Source organism: Pagrus major, chromosome 2 (genome assembly GCF_040436345.1).
Source record: "Pagrus major chromosome 2, Pma_NU_1.0".
Classification (NCBI taxonomy): domain Eukaryota; kingdom Metazoa; phylum Chordata; class Actinopteri; order Spariformes; family Sparidae; genus Pagrus; species Pagrus major.
The window spans coordinates 13755226-13773817 of NC_133216.1; the positions used below are offsets into that span (position 1 = coordinate 13755226).

General features: G+C 42.1%; 1 protein-coding gene across 1 annotated transcript in view; it reads right to left on the reverse strand.

Moving 5' to 3' along the window:
- Window positions 1–13766: 13766 nt before the first annotated feature.
- ift80 (intraflagellar transport 80 homolog (Chlamydomonas)) overlaps window positions 13767–18592 on the reverse strand; it is a 40015-nt gene continuing 35189 nt past the window's right edge. The window contains exons 16-20 of the mRNA XM_073482482.1: window positions 18364–18535; window positions 15947–16036; window positions 15066–15238; window positions 14838–14961; window positions 13767–14453 (exon numbers count right to left, since the gene is read on the reverse strand). Of these exons, the coding sequence (XP_073338583.1) occupies window positions 14343–14453; window positions 14838–14961; window positions 15066–15238; window positions 15947–16036; window positions 18364–18535 (670 nt within the window). The 3' untranslated portion in view covers window positions 13767–14342. The remainder of the gene's footprint in view (window positions 14454–14837; window positions 14962–15065; window positions 15239–15946; window positions 16037–18363; window positions 18536–18592) is intronic.

Sequence of the window (18592 nt, forward strand, 5' to 3'; positions counted from 1 at the left end):
GTTTAGCATTATAACACTTACCATCATCCTCATTGAGTATGTTAGCAAAGTACCCTTAGTTAATTAGCACCAAGGTGGAAATTGTTTTACTTTTTAAAGCAACATTATATAGAAATTGGCATTTAGTGTGATTTGGCGCCCCCCACAGTTTCTGGGTGCAACACCACTGTGGTAAACACAAATCACCGGTCTGTAACAGTTTGTCAGATGTAATGTATGCTGACTACAAACAAAACTCATTACATCATAACAATGTTATATGTTAAAACGTGTATGTTGAAGTAAACATGTATGTAACACTGTGATCCTACCCTCTCACTGAATTAACATACTGCAGAAACAAGTGATGGGGGAGCTGAGTGGCTGAGACAGAGACACCATTCACCCTGTTACAAGACACTGAACCATCAACATGGTTTAGAAGTGTTTATGAAACAGTCTAAATACATTTCCTGGTGATACAAACAATAGTTATTGAGACTTTTCACACAAAACTGCAAAGTCAGTAGGATTTATTTTCTGGGACTCATTAATGTCCATTCTAAATGTCATGGCAATCCGTCTCATAGCTGAAATATTTCAGTCTAGATCAAAGTGTTGGACTGACGGAGCATCTGACTTTACCATCCCTGGAGCCATGCAGCTAGTGTGGCTAAGAACAACCAGTCAAAACTCAGCAACTCGAATACTCGCTGTAAAAAGTACCCTCCGAGTCAGATAAACCATTTTTTCAACACGTTTCAAATGTTTTTACTGTATTTGGCACAATATTTGGTATTTTTGGCATCTTGACTACAACCTAAAGTAAAGATTTGTTTATTGAGCAATCTGTCTCTACAAAAAGTTTGTGATGATGGACCTCCCAAAGGCTACACGCAGTTAGAGACGTTGTTTTCTGTGAAAGACGTCAGATTTGGCCCCAAAAACAAGTTTTAGTCTTGTATCGTGTAAACTGTGTGTTTTCTGAGATGTCAGGCACATCTGTCCTTGATGTCAGTGTTTGGATTTAACACCTACACAGTTTCACTCAGAATTTCTTGGGACCATTTCATTGTTCCTGCTTTCACTTAGGGGGATTGACTTTAATTGTTGTGCATTTCCACATATTAACAGATTTCCTGTCTCTGGACATCCATAAAACTGGATGTGAGGGAAGAAACAGAGGAAGGGAGACCATAATTTAAGCACGAAGGGGGGATAAAGAGAGAGAGGTTAGTGTCTGAAGGGTCTCTGGGGAAAATGGATGTAAGTTTCTGAGTTGAATCCCCCTTCCATCTCCTACACCAACCCTCCACTTAGTGCTTTATATTATACTACGCCTGTCAGCATTTATGTGTAATGTGTGTTGTGTCACGGCCTCTTTCTCTTTTTACCCGTCTCTCCGTGTTGCTGATTCCATATTTCGGAGCCCTCGGGGAGCTCTGTGCATTCAGGGGCCGCAGTATTACGAGTCTTGCGATGTAACGTGGGCGTTTGGTAGGAGGGATGTAACTGAAGGCCATATAGTCTAGTCACCTTCTGAGACGCACACCCCCCCTCCTCCTTTTAGAGTGACTCAGCGCAGTAGTGCGGAGGCAGGGGGTCAAAAATCCCCTGCCCTCCGCCTCTACTCAAACATGTGGGAATGGGAAACTTTATCCTATATTTAACCTCCAGGTGTCTGTCTGGTTTGTGTGTGTGAGCTCCAGTAACTGAGTCATCAGCAGCTGGGTGTTGCAGACGGGTTATCTTATAGAGAAAATGAGGTGGCCCTTGTTCTTGGGGGTTGGTTGGGGGCTTTTAGAAGTCGAGGAGAAGCTGCCCCTCAATGCTCCACACTCACCTCCCTCTGACGAGAACTTTCCACATTAAACTGTCTGATGTTTTGTGAGAGTGTGTACATTAGATTTGCGAGAAAAGAAGAGAATTTAAAGGAGACCTATTATGCTTTTTCATTTTTTTCCTTTCCTTCAGTGTTTTACATATGTTCTTCGGCATATAAAAGATCTTGAAGGTTTAAAAGGTAAAAGTCTGCACCAACAGAAGCTCCTCTCTCCCACAGAGGACACTGCTCATGAAACGCCCCATCAGCAGTCTCGCCTTTAGTTCCGTGACTTTGTGACATCATAGTACGTTGACATGTCACACATTTGCATTATTTTCACCTAGCAGCTAGTCTGACATGTAAGAATTGATTTAGCACAGCTGCTCTGGTTTTGTTAGTGGTGCTGGCTCAGGCGTGTGTGAGCTGACCAATCAGAGCAGACTGGGTATTCAGGAGCTAAAACAGAGCACTAAAGCATGTAATTCTTGTAGTTACCAAAAATAAAATTATGAACCTCATGAATATGTCTCCTTTAAAAGGTGCAATATGTAAGAATTGGCCAAATGAAGTCATACTCTAAACAAATAGGGGGAAGTATATCACCGTAAACCACAAAATGTTGCTAACTGTAGCTGCTATTAGCTAATTAGCTCAGTTAGCTACGTAGCTAGATGTCTGGACTAGGAGCTCGAAGCATCCGAGAAATGTTGGCGTTACACTGCAAGCACAGTATATTTGTAACGAGATAGGCCAGGGCTAGCTCGTTAGCATGCTAAACATGCTTTACAACATGATACATAAATGTGATAACATCAAAACTGTTATTCCCTCACATCCTGTTGATAATTCTGGTTAGCTTCAGGATTTTTTCAACCAAAATTCTTACACATTGCACCTTTAACTAGAAGAATAAAAAGTGGAGCTAATTATAATTGCTTACATACAGTCAGTGTAGATCCATCCTGCCTTGATATAATATTGCAATGTTTAATGCAACAGAAAAACAGCTCCCCTTCTTGTACAGATTAAACGTTTCTTCCTTTATTAATAGTTAATTAATACATCACTTCTTACCCAGAGAGTTACAGTAGTCAGGTTGAAGATGTTGGGTTGGTTATGTCTGTGGCAGAGTGTGGAAGGGCAGCATTGCCCAAAAGCTAAAAAGACAGTGATTGATGTATATGTATATAAATCTTTCCGGGCAACATGATGTTCCCATTTGAACAGAAAGCAACAATGCTGAGTCAAATCACTTAGAGCTATTACCCCATCAAACCTGTCTAAATAATTGCGGTGTATGATGGCCTGTACGATTATCATATGGGCAACGGTACACATTTATTCACTATAAAGTCAAAAAGCCCAGCTCAGCAGATTTATTAAGAGCACTGAGACTTTCTCTCTCTTTCTCCCTCTCTCTTGTGTGAAGGACTTTTGGGCTTAAAGAGCAGGTTTTCTCTTCAAAGGAAGTCAGAATACTGATTCTTCTCCGAGCCAAAAACTACACATCGCTGGCCACGCAAAAGGTAAGAGGTGCTCACTTTCTTTAGGTGACCACATCCACTCGCTCGTTCAGTTGGCTCCCGGGGAAAAAAGCACAAAGTTTGACCTGGGTCACTCACACGTCATCCCTTCACCGTGTCCCTCTCACTCAACCACATACTGTCCAGCGACGAAGAAAGGGGAAAACATGCTCGAAACGTTAAGACACCCACACAAACGGACTAAAACATAAATATAGTCGCCCCATACTCTCAACACACACACACATACACACAATCCCGCACACTTAAAGACCTCTGAGCAAGCAGAGCGATAAGATTAGAGGAAGTACGTGGGTGTGAAATAGCTGTGGTGTGGGACTTTTCTGGATTCACACAATCTACACCGACTGCAGGCCCTGCTTTTTATTAGAGTTCAAGCTGATGGGAATACACAGACGCTGATGACACCCACACACATATCCTGCAATTCTGGGATAAGAACTACACACACACACACACACACACAAAAAGATAAAACGTATGCATTCATCCTCCAAATTCAGACATAGCTATTCTTACACATGCAACAGGATTAGGGCAATCTATCACATCATGTAAAGATCAGATTATTCTTTAAATACAGTGAATAAAGAAGCTACAGAGGCTGAAGCTGGTCTCAGGGCAATAACCCTGAGGTTTTGACTTCTGCTCTGGTGCAAACAAAGCAAAGCGCAGAACCATCAGTGGGTCCATTAACAAAGCCCGATGCCTGACAAGGCTCTCTTTGTTTCATAATTAATGCAAACGCGATAACCGTGACATTGACAGTTGGGCGGTCCGCGCATCAACGTCTCTGACACATGAAAATGAACGCTGCCATTCATCATTGCACAGGACTAATGGACCCCATAAGACTGAATTATTAAGCACAACACAAGAGACCTTTGTGCCAGATTAATGGAAGCATGCAGCACAGCACATTTATTAAAGTGATATAGTGTAGTCAGTGAGTTATCATGGTAATTGTTAGCCATAGAGGAGGCTGCAACGTCAGATTATTGTGCCAGTTAATGTAACAGCAGCAGAGTCGCCCTTGTGTTGATGCTGCTAACAGATTTGTTGTGTTTATACTTTCTACATCTGTCCGTGTTTCTGTCTCTGCGAGCATCGAGGACTCGGACATCTGCTCGAGCACAGGAACTTTCCACTTTCTGTAAATATACTATGCAAGGAACACTTGTCCCTTTCCGTTTCCTCTGGGATGAAGTTGGTCTCCAATTAGTTTGATGTGTTTGCTGAAAGCCGCTCCGAGATAGACACAACAAGAAAGAGGGGGAGGCGAAAAGAGATAAAGAAGGAGAATTTATTCAATCAATCTTACTCACATAAGAGCAGCACTTTGTGGTGAATTTCAGGGAAAGAGGGAAGAGGCAGGATGTGGTGGGTTAGAAACAGACCTGAGGATGAGAAATTGTCAGAGAAAGAAGATAAACAAGAGAGGAAAAGGATAGATTGAATCATGGAGTCCTTGTGATTGGCAAGAAAACCAAAGAATGGGAAAATTATGGTAATACTTTATATTAAAGGTCTACTATGTAAGAAAGTTGATTCATCAAATACTGACGCTTTGGCATGGCGGCGCAACCGACCTAAAATCCCAAAGCCTCAGTGTTTGAGTTGGGACTGTGACTCAAGAATCAACTCTCTTACAAAGTGGACCTTTAAGGTTCTTGTAATAAGCATGAGATAATGGGTCCTGACCTTATAAGATGCTTATTAACATAACGAGTGTTATAATAAACATGTTTCTTTTATATTGATTATAAGAAACTTGCTAGTAGTAGTAAACGTGTCATGATATTGCCATATTAATGATAACCATGATGTTAAAATATGAAATATTGTTATACACGTATGATAATATCGTGTGAATAACCCAGTGACGATGTTTGGCCTCATGCATCTTTTGTTCAGTTCATCTGGTTGAATTTTCACCAGTAATTTAGTGTAATTGTTCTTTTTGTACACTTTGTTTACAGTTATGCTTACAGACTCTCTCTCCACCTCCCCACACTTGCATTCTGAGGGTCATTTATCTGCCAAAAAAAGTGAAAAACAAAGTTAAAGACAGATTTGATTTATTTTGAAATTTATTTGTTTGGCTATGATAATTGTGTAGTGAAAGTCTGATATCTTGAAAGCCTTCATTAAGAGTTAACTACAAACAAATCTCATTACATCATAACAATGTTATGTGTTGAAAACGTGTACGTTGAAGTAAACATGTATGTAGCGCTGTGATCCTACCCTCTCACTGAAGTTACATAGTGCAGAAACAAGTGATAGGGGGGCGGAGAGGCAGAGACACTGTACCCATCAACATGATTTAGAAGCTGTTATTTTAAGGTAAAACAGTTACATAATGTTGCTTTAAATAGTCTCAATAAGTACTTAAGAAGACCCTTATGAACTATTACATAATACTTATTAAAAGGACCTTAACATAAAGTGTTACCTAAATTACTTTAGTTTGCTTCAGGATGAACACAGTTTAACTTTGTTATCCTATTTCTCATCTTCATAACTGCTGACATTGGTTTGATCTGGATGGGATTTAAAAAAGCCAAATGGTTTGAAGTGCTCCTCTGTGCCGGGGTGAGAACTGTGGAGACAGCAGCATTTTTCTACTTTCCAGAGAGCGGGAGCCGTGATCAAAAAATAGCTGTTGTTCCCTAAACATGTCAATAAGAGTATCAAAATAGCAGAAGTGCTGGGAAAGCCCTCGAAACAAAGGAACCGAAAAGGGTTTCTCACAGAGCAGCTGGCCAGAGGCTATTGATTGTGTATTTGTTTATTTGGTTAGAAGGGAGCCCTGCGATCACGTTTCCCTAATCGAGGCCGATTACAGAAAGAAATACGATGCTGCATAAATTAGGCTGTGTGATGTTACCCTTCTACTGAATTTCACGTCATAATGCTCCCATAATTAGATTTGGTGCATTGTGCATTAGGCCTTGTTTAGGAAAGAAAGGAATACAGACTGGCTATTAGTGACAAAGAGTAACGTGAAGACAGGAGGGGTGAAATGTTCCTGTAGTTCAAAATGATTTGTTTCGTGTATTACACCATATCGACACGACAAAAGAGTGTCGAAGCCATGTCTCATCAGTAAGATCCCTTTTATTTAAAATACAGTAACGGGCTATATTCTTCTTTAGTCTGTCTTAATATTATAAATCCTGTTCTCTGAGGGAAAGAGGCTGTAATCCTTTTCAAATTCAATAAGGACATAAGTGTTTGAAATTGACCTTTGTCCCTCTATACAACCGCTGCAGAACATTATTCATTCAGTCACTGTTTCACTGCAATACAACATGCAGACAGGTTTAATTAATCAGTTACTATTCAGTACTTGTAGAGCAGCTTACTGAGCCGTCTGTCATTCTTGGATGTTGTCCAAAGGCACTTCTTTAGTGTAAATTAACACGTTGGGGCGAGGAGACTGTCGTTTAAACTGGAGATTGAGTTTTATGGTTATGTGCTTCAGTGCTGAAGACACATGGTCCTCCAGGGTGACGCTGGACTAATGTGAATCCAGACACTCTTCTAATGGGGGGCCATTACAGCCCACATTGCAAGAACTATTCATTTTTTATGAGAGGGGTAGATCTGTTGGCGCCTTGTATCAGGGGCCCTCACATCTGTGTCCACGCAGGACTCAGTTAGTTCAACCTTTTGGGGGGTCTGGGGACTTTTGGGACACAAGCTTCACAGCAAAACATTCTCTGGAACAACTGAAGTAGATGGGGACTTGTTTTAAAAAAAACAACAGAAAAAAACAACACACAAAATGGCTGCATACAGCTTTCTGGTGAAAATCAAGTCTCCCAAATGAATGAAAAGATGTTATCTACGCCAATTTTTAAGCCCAAATCTTAATTTTAACTGTTAAGCTAAAGATGTTAGCGCACACCCCGTACGTTGGGTGCCTGAGCTCGACCATCTTGTCAAATCACTTTGGGATCTCAGGGCTTCCTGAGACTTGGATTATGCCGGATGAGCTGTATGTATCTCACGTCTCAAGTTCCCAGCTACTTCAGTTGTTTATGAGAACACTGCACCGCCGCTTTGCTGTGAAGCTCCAGAAATGTTTTGTGGACTACGAAACTTCACCTGACTCTCCATCAGCATGAAGAGATAATGACTGAATTGTCATTCTTGGGTGAACTTTTCCTTTAAGCAACACAGGACTACATAGAGTAGTTTAAATGAGCCCTATCTGTATCGGCTGTAAACGGATATGTAAATGAATTCATCAATATTCATGATTTAATAATGTATATATGATTCTGCAAAGGGCCATTCTGCCTATACTTTTGTACTCTATTTTAAAATATCTCTACACTGTAGTACTGTACTGTAGTCACTGTGACTGATTCAACTACCAATAGCACATAAAATAGTGTAAATGCTACTTACACATTCATTTTTAAACACTCACAGGGACTATTTTCCTGCACTACGTTTACTTTTCATACTTCAAGTGCATTTAGCTAATAATACTTACCACTATTTGCTTGTAATGAAGTATTTCTGTGGTGCAGTATTAGTGCTTCAACAGAGCAGAATGAGAACTAGTTTTGGTTTCACAGTCTATCCAAACACAGTATAATGACTTCTCACTCTCCCATCTGTGCTCCTCAGCCCTCCTACATGCATCTCACCAAACACAAATCATGGGGCTCTGCAGCAAACCCTGCACTCAGCTGAGGGGGGGTTATTGATATGAGGTGGCTGGGGTCACAGATCTCTTTGGGGGGACAGCTCAGATGATGGGGGACCAGATCTGTGTGTTGCACTGGCATAAGGACACGCTGGAGGACTGGTAGAAATGTCTTCACGTAATAATGATGCAAGATTATTCATGATTCTCATCACTGCTCCCTCCACACACTGCTGCTGCTCCACTCCTATCGTCCGTACAGCAGCAGACAGGTCGTCCTCAGCGGGGGGGCACCTGCTGTGCTGTCCCGCTCGGCGCTGCAGTGTCTGTGTGAGCGGATGATTGGTGCACAGCTGGAGACGGAGGCGGACCTGTGGCCGAACACCTGAGCGGACTATCAACATCACAGGACGGGAGACGCAACACATTACTTTCCAGATCCAGCGATGATGCCCCGTGGTGGGCCGGGCGGCTGCGGGACACCGCGCGGGACCACTGGCACCTTTCTGTCGGCATGTCTGCTCTCCGCTTGTCAAGCCTACCGGAGCTGCGGGGGGGTCCAGTGCGGCGACGGCCAGCAGTGCTGCCCGCCCATCGTCGGCGGGAACGGCAGCGCCAGCTCCGCGGTGCGCTGCTGCAAGCTCCCCATCCACATCTTCTTCGACAACGTCGGCTGGTTCACGAAGAAGCTGTCGGGCATCCTGATCCTGTTGCTGCTCTTCGCCATGGGCTACTTCATCCAGCGGATCATCTGCCCGCGGCCCCGCCGGAACCCGCACAACGACCGCAGCGAGGAGCCCTCCCTCTTCCACGGGCACGCGTCGGCGTCCCAGGACTCCCTGCTGGACCGGTACCCAGAGGGCAGCCTCGGGGACTTCGCCTCCCCGAACCTGCCGGCCTACGACGAGGTGAAATATTTGCCCACGTACGAGGAGAGCATGCAGGAGATGCACAGGGACCGCTCCGATGACAACCTGCTGTCGTCGGGGAGCGACAGGGGCGGTCAGGGCAGGGCGAGAGCCGCGGGACCGAGAGCCGGTGAGCAGAGGCGGGATGTCCTGGAGGTGGCAGGACCGCAACACAGCCCAAGGACATGTCGGAACTCTGTCTGACGGCGGACTAAGACAATACAGCATTCATATTTTAATATAATCAGGGTAATTATCTTGCAGAGATATAAACTCAAGTGCAATTATAATCCTGAATGTTAAGAATAAAAGGAGGAGGCTGCGAAAATGGACGTGTTTTGTAAGATTATAGGGGATTACTCGCCTTTTGTATGCAAACGAGCGGCTTGGGTTAAGAAAAGGAGATTATGAAGTGAAGCAGGCGGCTGAGATCGACGCTCTTTGTGATGGGGGGGGGGGGGGGGGGGGGGCAGCTAATTTGGCTCCGGTACAATCGCATTAAGTTTTTTTTTTACCTCAGCACCTCAATTTTAAGTGGCACCGTGAAACCCCCTTCTCTGCTAAATATTCTGCTGAACCCGAAAGACCCCAATTTCCCCTTTATTTCATCTTCATTGAATTTGCATGCAAAAGGAAGAATATTTAGATTTTCTTTTTCTCCTCCCAGTAACCTGAAATGTGTGCTGAAGGGAGGGATATCAATATTTTAATATTTTCTGGGGCAGACATTTTTATCAGGCAGCTTTAGAGCCAGTTAATTCAGCCCATAGCTTGTCAGCATGAAAGCAATATTCTCTCAAACTAAGTCACACACACACACACACACACACACACACACACACTTCTCTAGGGGGCTGACAGATGAGCATTTTATCAGTGACCTGAGCCATGTCTAATACTGCACAAGCTGAAGCTGCAGCAGAGATGTGCAGGGTTTTTTTTTATAAAGATGCTGCCCTGAGGCTACATGTATCAGTGTCTCCCAGGTTTTGAATCCACTGAAAAAATAAAATAAAATAAAAAAATAACAATGGCAGAGATTACAGCTGGCATACTGATGGGGTGCGAGCTGCCAAGAAACAAAGTTGTATTTTGATGATAGCATGTCAGACAAGATCACAAACGCTGCCCCCGAGCAGAACTAACGCTGTGCAGCTCAGACCGAGGACAGGAAAAGACGGAGGGACATCTGACAGGAGACATCTGAGACAAGACCTTCACTTCTACTTGTATGTTGACCACGAGGGTGTAACTGTCCACTGCTAATTTGCATTTCTGACTGATGAGACAAGAAGTGTCTTTTTTTTTTGCTGCTCCAAACTGAAAACCGAGCTGACACACACACTTCATCGCATCAGGATTCACGGCCCGTTTACCTGGATTAAAGATATAGGTGTATTTGCCATTAACTGTCAATTAAAATGCATCATTATGCAACAAGATTAAGCTCATCTGTCATCAGACATTAGTTTACTTTGACTGTGTGTGTAGTAAGCAGTCACACTTGCTATATCCTCTCTCAAGCTCAGACTTGTCGAAATGTTAGCACATGATGAGTCCCAGGCCAAAAGAGAAGGCGAGAAGAGAAAAGTATCTCCGTTGAGGCTGCAAGTAATGGCTCATTTCACTAACGAATAACACAAGTTTATAAAATGACAGATAATAGTGAAAAATGTCTATCATAGGTTCCCAGATGATCTGACAACAGTCCAAAACACAATGATATTTAGTTTACCATCAAAGAAACCTCAGGAAAAACACAAATATTCAGATGTGAGAGGATGAAACCAAGTAATTTCTGACGATTGTGCACAGAAAAATTACTTAAACAATCTATTCTAAATCTTAAAAATGAACAAAGTAGTTGTCAACAATCTTTTCAGCTCTCACCTTCCATGTGACAAAAATATGTAATGGAGGCAGGACAGTTTAAAGATGAACAAAATCACCAATTGTCTAAAATAACGTCCGTGCACTAAAACAGAAAACACAACTAAAAATGTAATAATTATAGATCAGCCTGAGCTTTTTCTGGATTGTGTTCTTTCAAACTAAAAGTTATCATATCAGCTGATAGCAACAACATAAACGCTGATACAGATAAAATTGTGATAGGCCAATATCGGTCAACTGATATATCGGTCGGCCTCTATATAAAATGTGCAATTCTATTTACCTGTTCATTCTTTAATGCTTCTTTTATTTTGTAAGCAGATATAACGCACCCAGTGACCCTCAGCTTATTGACTTATGTGAGAAGCTCCAGAGCGGTTATGTACCATCTGAAGCACTAGTGTACACTCATTAGGAGAGTGTAATAAGAGGCAGTAATATCAAAGCACCCTTATTCACAACAATAAGTAACACTTCACTTTCTGTCCAATGTTTCGCGATTAAAATACCGGAGAAGTTGCTGCTAAAGCACCACAAACCCAGACTTCACATTTAGAGACCCTGAGCTCCTCTAATGCTCCTGACACTTAAAGTCTGAGTCTGATTGTGGTGGCTCGTGTAATCCAATACTGGCGGCCCATGATGGCAGAGCCACTAGTGAGCACTGATGGCTTTGCTTTCCGGAGGGAACATTGTGGGTGGGTGGAGTTTGCACTTAGAAGCATTAAATCCATGCTTAAAACCCACTGATGGGTAGATGGTAGATGGTGGAGCATGCGACCCCGAGATGTATGGAGCCATGTATGAGGGCTGCTCAAACCATAAGAGGTGTGAATGTTGCGTTTCACTCTCTCCTTCATGGTCGTTGCATTTAAAAGGAACAGTTCACCCAACAATAGGAAAATAAAGTCATTATCTTCTCACCCTCACGCCAATGGAAAGTTGAAGGTGAAGTTTTTGTAGTCCACAAAACATTTCTTTAGCTTCTCAGCAAAACAGAGTTGCAACATTCACCTGGACAACTGAGGGAGATGGGGACAGCATGGGACTGCTGCTTTTATAATGTTTTGCTTATTTTAAATTTATTAAGCTTATTTTACATTTATTTTGCTCATTTTACACTTATTATCTTTGCACAACAACAAGACCCCCTCGTTGCCTTTACATTCTGTAATTTTATTTTTGTCTCATGTACATACATGTATATATACTGGAGTGACAATAAACATCTGGAATCTTAAATCTTGACAACTGGAAAATTAAACATCTCCACTCAGCTCATCTGGCATAATAAAAGTCTCCGGAAGCCCTGAGATCCCAATTTACAACCAAAATCTTTACTGTAGCTGCTAAGCTAAGGATGTAAATAATGTCCTTTCTAATCAATTTGGGATCTCAGGGCTTCCTTACACTTCCATTATGCCGGATTAGCTGTATTGAGTCATTTTATGTTTTGTTTTTTTGGTTGTTTTTATCTTTTAAAACAAGTCCCCATCTACTTCAGTTGTTTAGGACAATACCGCAACTCTGTTTTGCTGTGAAGCTCCAGAAATGTTTTGTGGACTACGAAACTTCACCTGACTTTCCACCTGCATTGGGGTGAATAGATGACGGCTGAATTTTCATTTATGGGTGAACTGTTCCTTTAATCAGATCACGTATGGCTGGGACATCTCTCTGCCAGGGGGAGAGGACAGTTCTCCTCAAAAGTACATATTACAAAATCCAAACATATACAGGGACATGAACAGAAAAAAGCAGACATGCCCTCAGATGAATTCACAGTAGAGACACATGCTCACATAAAATTGATTCAGTGTAAGCAACATCAGAGTCTGCATCAATGATCCAGTAATTCTGCTCACTGGTCCAAAGGACGGATAAACTTTAAGGTCAAATCAATGAGCATTATCGTCCTCATAAATTCTACATTATATCCGGGAAGTGTATTTTTGGGATCAATCTATTATATGAGAACTTGCAAGTCATTGAATGTGGGAATACAGCTCTGCGGTTTAATAAAAGTGCAGAATCTTTCTGGTGTTTTGTGCTGTGTAGTTTTAAAAAATATGAAATATTGAGATTAAAACGTCGAAATGAGACTTTTCTAGTGTAAAATGTTAAAATCGTCACAAAACTCCTCGTCACTTAACTTAGATTGGGTGCAGTGTGCTTAGTATAGTTCAAGAGGAAGGACATAATTCATTTCAATTCTATTTTTCACTGTGTGTGGCTGCTCTCAGTGGTAATGCATGTGAAACCTGACTCCTCGCTGATAAGTCTTTTCATAGATTAATGTTGTGTTGGGTCTATGCTTTATCACACGGCGAGCAGGTTTCTAAAGAAAGCAGACGAAGGGAGTAAAACAAGAGAAAGACAGTGAGTCAGAGAGAGAGAGTCCTAGAAGTGGCTAAAAGTGCAGGTAGCTGAGGGGGGAAAAAAGGCAACAGCGAGAGAGAATGAACCCATTGATAGATTTTCCTCCATCTACCGTTTTCTCTGATGTTTCAGCATCTGCGGCCGCTCACAGTTTCAGGGATTATGCCGCTCGCTTTCTACCGTATCTGTCCGAATGATCGTGATATGGTCAAGCAGTTGTTTTGTTTTGGAGAGACCTGAGATAGATCTTCTCCATCATTCGTCCCTTCTGGGCCACTAGAGGAGATGGATAGGCTATAATGGTCCGCTGATGTACTGGCCCTCTGCCAACCAGGGGGTGGAGCTGCATGGCAAGCGGTTGGTTTCACACCTCAGCAGAAAAGGAAATACAAGAATAACTCAAAGAGAAGCACATACTGTAGATATATTGAACTCTAAGACACACACATGCACCTAGAAATACCTTTTGGGTGCATGTGCAATGCTGGAAAAACAACTCAAAGATACCACTGAAGCAGCAAGACATTAAAGGAATACAATAAATAGAGAAAGCAAGATAAAAGAGGACATTCTGGCTGAGTATATACAGTGTCTATCTGTTTTATTCACCAACAGTTTAGTCTTTACAGGAGGCAATGTTATGAATATATAAACTGTAAAAATATCTATACATATAAAAACACAGTCAAACGCCACTGGCAAAGAAACACAGCAACACATTTGTACACGACGAAAAGATAACAATCAACTTTCAACTTGTCACAGATATCACTGAGAGGCTGATATGACAGAAAGGCCATAATGGTGTTGTTGCTGAGAAATACAGATACTCTTATCAAAAGTCAAATTATCCACCCGCAGTAACAGAATGCTGTGTACAATGTTGTGCACATGTTTTACATTGACAAGACTGTAGCGTAACAATCAAAATCAAGTGTCATATTCTTTGTGGCCTCCACATCCAAATGTTCCCTTTTGTTTTCACTTGAAGTTAATGTACTTGGAACTAATGGTCGACATTGTACCTCAAGTACAGAACATTTTTATTACTCTGAGCGTGAGCCAAACCACCTAATATTCACCAAATGTCAAAAACACATGGGAATCAATTCCTGCAAGGCTGATGTTTTAGACAAAAGGTCCCCTGAGTATCAACGCCGCGGGGCCATGCTGCTCCTCATAGAGGCGTTAGCGGCCTTCTCTCTCTCTTTGGACAACTCCATCTCTATCTTCGCCTGGATCTTCTCCCAGTCCACCTCAACCTGGCAGAGAGACAGAAAGATGAGATGAAATGAGACAAGAAACTGTATTTTGCTTTGATCAGTATAGAAGCAGTTAATTACTCACATTACATGTTAAACGGGATCACACTTGGTGCCTGAATAGTGTGGCGTGTTTTAATGCCTTCCCCCTCCTGATGGTGATAACACTGAGGGATATTTTGCAGCGAGGGACACCCCAGTAATGCTCCAACATCAATGAGTATTTATCTCCTTAGAGTTAACCTTTTTCAACTGGAGGCACTCAGTTTATAGTGAGTTAAAGCTGATAACCTGTCGCAAACAATTATAAAAAGACACCCTCCCTGTGCTATTCGCTGCCCTAATCAATTAATGCAGTGCAGCAGACAGACTGTTCCAACTTACCCCGTCAGCGTACTGCAGGAATCTCTTATTGGTCTCCTTCCTGCCAAATTTCTGTAGGAACTTCTGCCTATAGGCCAACACCGTGTCCACATGGGTCTTGTGTTTGACTGCCAGCTCCAGTGCCCTGGACACAAGATGCACATCCACATTCATCACTCAAACCTAATTTCAGACATTTTTCTAAAAATTCCCCTTTAGAGGATGAGAGATATCATCACTGTCATGTACCTCTCCCAGTTGAAGAGGTCAATATTGACTTGTATGGCCTGGTAGATGAGACCAGCTTGTAACAGAGTGGCCTCAGCCTCCTGGACCTGACCACTGAACATCAGCATGTGAGCCAAAGAGGACTCCTTAGATGGCTGCTGCTTTATGAAGTTGATGTACTGCACCCTGGGTAGCTGTAAGAGGAGACGGAGAGGATATGCAGAAACAAGAAGAAAGAGATACCTTTTAACTGATCTCTTAAGCCGTGTTTCTGTTTAATTGTCAAGTGAATTTGAAATGTCGCAACAAAGAAAAAAAGAAAATGCGCACTAGGTGCGTTTCCATCGACTGGTTTGGAGCCTAGATTATGCATGCCTGCAATTAACGGACCAAGAACTGGAAACAAAACCGGGTCCGTTGCTGTTTTCCATCTAAAAATGGCTGTGATCTTTCATCACCTCTGAGACTCCGGAATACTTTTGGTCTCCTCGTAGCTCCACACGTAGCTGTTGCTACTAACAGCCATGTTTTCTCACCTATATTCGGGAAGACGCTGACAGCGAACACAACTTCTTTTTCTCATCTTGGAGCAGATCGTCTGATCAGTTGTGTGAGTTAAATGTTCTCTAAATCAGAACTTATTTGGGAAAGGGTTTTTTGTAAATGGCAAAAAACACCTCATGCAAACATAAAAACTTTTTTTTTTTTTTTTTTACCTTTTTTTATTATACTGTTACCATTAACCTGTAGTCCTTCAAATACTTTAAAGTGTGCATAAACATGAGCTGATGGAAACATGGCTTTCGACTTAATTCTTCTTTCAAAATCCTTGAATTTTTAATTAATTAAGAAAATGTGAGTACGTATTTTTAACTGAATTGGCCTTTAACAAATGCTCTTACCTCTCCGATAGAAGCGTAGGCCATCTCCGCTGTGGTCAGCTCCCTGTTTGCCATAGCCATACCAGCAAGACATGCCCACAAAGACTGGTCCTATAGATCATGAGAGCAGAGGCAGTATGTAACAAAGGCCTGGAGACAAATTTTTAAAGTTCCCCCTTTTTTTCTCCACAAACTTTTAACATATACAGATATCATCTGAGCATAAGTCACTTTTATTTAGACTTGTCCTGAATGTTTGATCTAAAATACAAAGTCTGTTGATGAAGAATATAATAAAGCAGGGACAGGGTATGATGGTGTCTTTACAGTCCCCTCTACATCCTGCTCACATCCTGGCAGGCCCCATGTAGTCATGCATGACAACACATGCAAAAACAAACACAAACATTTGCCGTATGCAACATCAATGAATGTGAACTAATGTGTCACCACTTTATTCTGTGCAGCTGCATTCATTAAAATGAAGCCTTAACCACCAATTGGCCAACAGTTGAGCAAACTTCACACTGGAGTCTCCACTCTGTGCTCCCCCCTTTAATCAGTGTCCATCACCAAGACAAACAGCTCTCATCAGAAACCACTGCTGGAAACAACAAATAACACTGTCAGCCACTGCCTAAGGTCATAAACTTGATATAAAAACTGGACTACCTATCACAACTTCAGGCCAAATCTTATTTTGGTTGCCTGTATCATAGTGATACTGTCTGCTATGTATGCATGTGTGTGTGCATGGCTCCAAACTATTACATCAACTCTTTCCAGGTGAAGGCTTACTGACAACATGCACTGGGATTCTGGGAAAAGCCACCGACACCAAACTCTTACCAGAAGTCGAGGGGGAGGGGTCGAGGAGAAGGCTCTTAAAACCAGTCCCTCTCCCTAATCCCTTTTGTCCCACCCTCGTCTTACTACTGGCCGTCCATTTCTCCAGGGTTGTGGTTATTGCATCATCGCCTGAGCAAACACATAGTCTAATAGTGTTCATGCATGTGGAGAGTTTACACATGCATGTCACCGAGTGTGTATTTATGAGTGAGGTCTATGGGGCCTAAATCCGGTAAATGGTGTCACCAGGCTAATTGAAGGCTAATTAAAGCCTGCTGGTCTGCTCCCATAAACCTGTCTGCTACCTTCTCATTTCAGACTGTCTCACTCTCTTTCATACATACACGCATGTGACACAAACCACAGGATCCTGGACTGTGCTCGAACCCCAGACAGCAGGATATGTCACCCTATCTTGAGGTCAATTATATACATTGGGTATATTTTTGTTTGGGTATCTTACACGTATACAACACCAATGTGAGAATGATGTCACAGCAGATGTAGCTAAGTTCAAATTGATGATTTCTTCTCTAGCACAATTAACCCCTTCTAATCCTCGCCCATTTTCACTCAGTGAACAGTTGAGCAAGCTTGGTAGCCAGATGAACCTCGGTCAACTTTCCAGTTTCCTGTTAAACTAATGTGTAATACGTGTTGGGTTCATCCATGTTGAAAAAGAAAAAGCAGTTTACAAAAATGATTAAAAGATGTTGCTGGGGGACCTGTACCTCGATATTCACTCTACACCGTGTGTAAGGCATTTTGTTTATTCCATCCCCAAAACCAAAGACAACATTTTTCAGATGAAAAGAGTGGATTAGGCTGTGTGTGTGTCTGAACATCAACATCATCACCATAGACACCTATGTCTGTTTAAGGCAACATTTCAATGTTAAGTCACATTAATTTGATGCCATGATCTTCACGGACATATAAAGTCACTTCTTAGCTAATGTTAGCAAAACATGGGTTATTGTTAGCAAAACATTAGCTAACGTATAAAAGTTAGCTAACGTTACATCAAGAGGAGTTAACCTGATGTCACATCACCAACGTCAGCGTCAATGTATGCTTCCTCTTTATTTCTGTGGTAACGTTTGCTTCCTCTTTTTTTCTGTGGACTGACTTGGCTTCCATTTGCGTCCTTTTGCTGTGTTCATAAAACCTCACATGATTAATATATCCTTCCAACCCCCTTAGTTACTGCCCAACAGTAACTAAGGGGGTTGGGACTTTGGATCAGTCAATTAGTGCACATTAAAGGGGCTCTATGTAGCAATTTGTTGCAATTTATATGTATTAATCACTTTTATTTTTTTTTTTTACTAGCCAAATGTGAGCTGATTGTAACATGAGTCGTTTAAAGCTGCTGGATTGTGGATTTTTTTTGTGAATGACTCAGGTTGCATTTCCGCCACAGTCCAAAGCATGTGACTTTATGGAGTGCATCGTCTTAGTGTCTTTCCGCTCAGCAAACAAAAAGCACCAGTAGCTTACTTCCATTTTGAAACATTTTAACATCTGGCTTTGAGCACAACACAGAAGTTCCATGGAGCCCCTTTAATAGAGATATGCAGGTGTCTTACCTTGGCGAAGCGGCAGAGGCGCAGTGCGTCCTCCCAGCGTGCAGAAGTGCTGTACTCATGCAGGAGAGCTGGGTAGGGAGGTACACTGCTGTACACCAGTGAACCATCTCCTTGGCGTAATGTCACCTTGGTGCCAACATAGCTCAGAATGTTGGGTGTACGGCTGAACTCACTTTCAAGGGAACAAATACACACACAGACACACACATACACACACCAGTCAGAACAA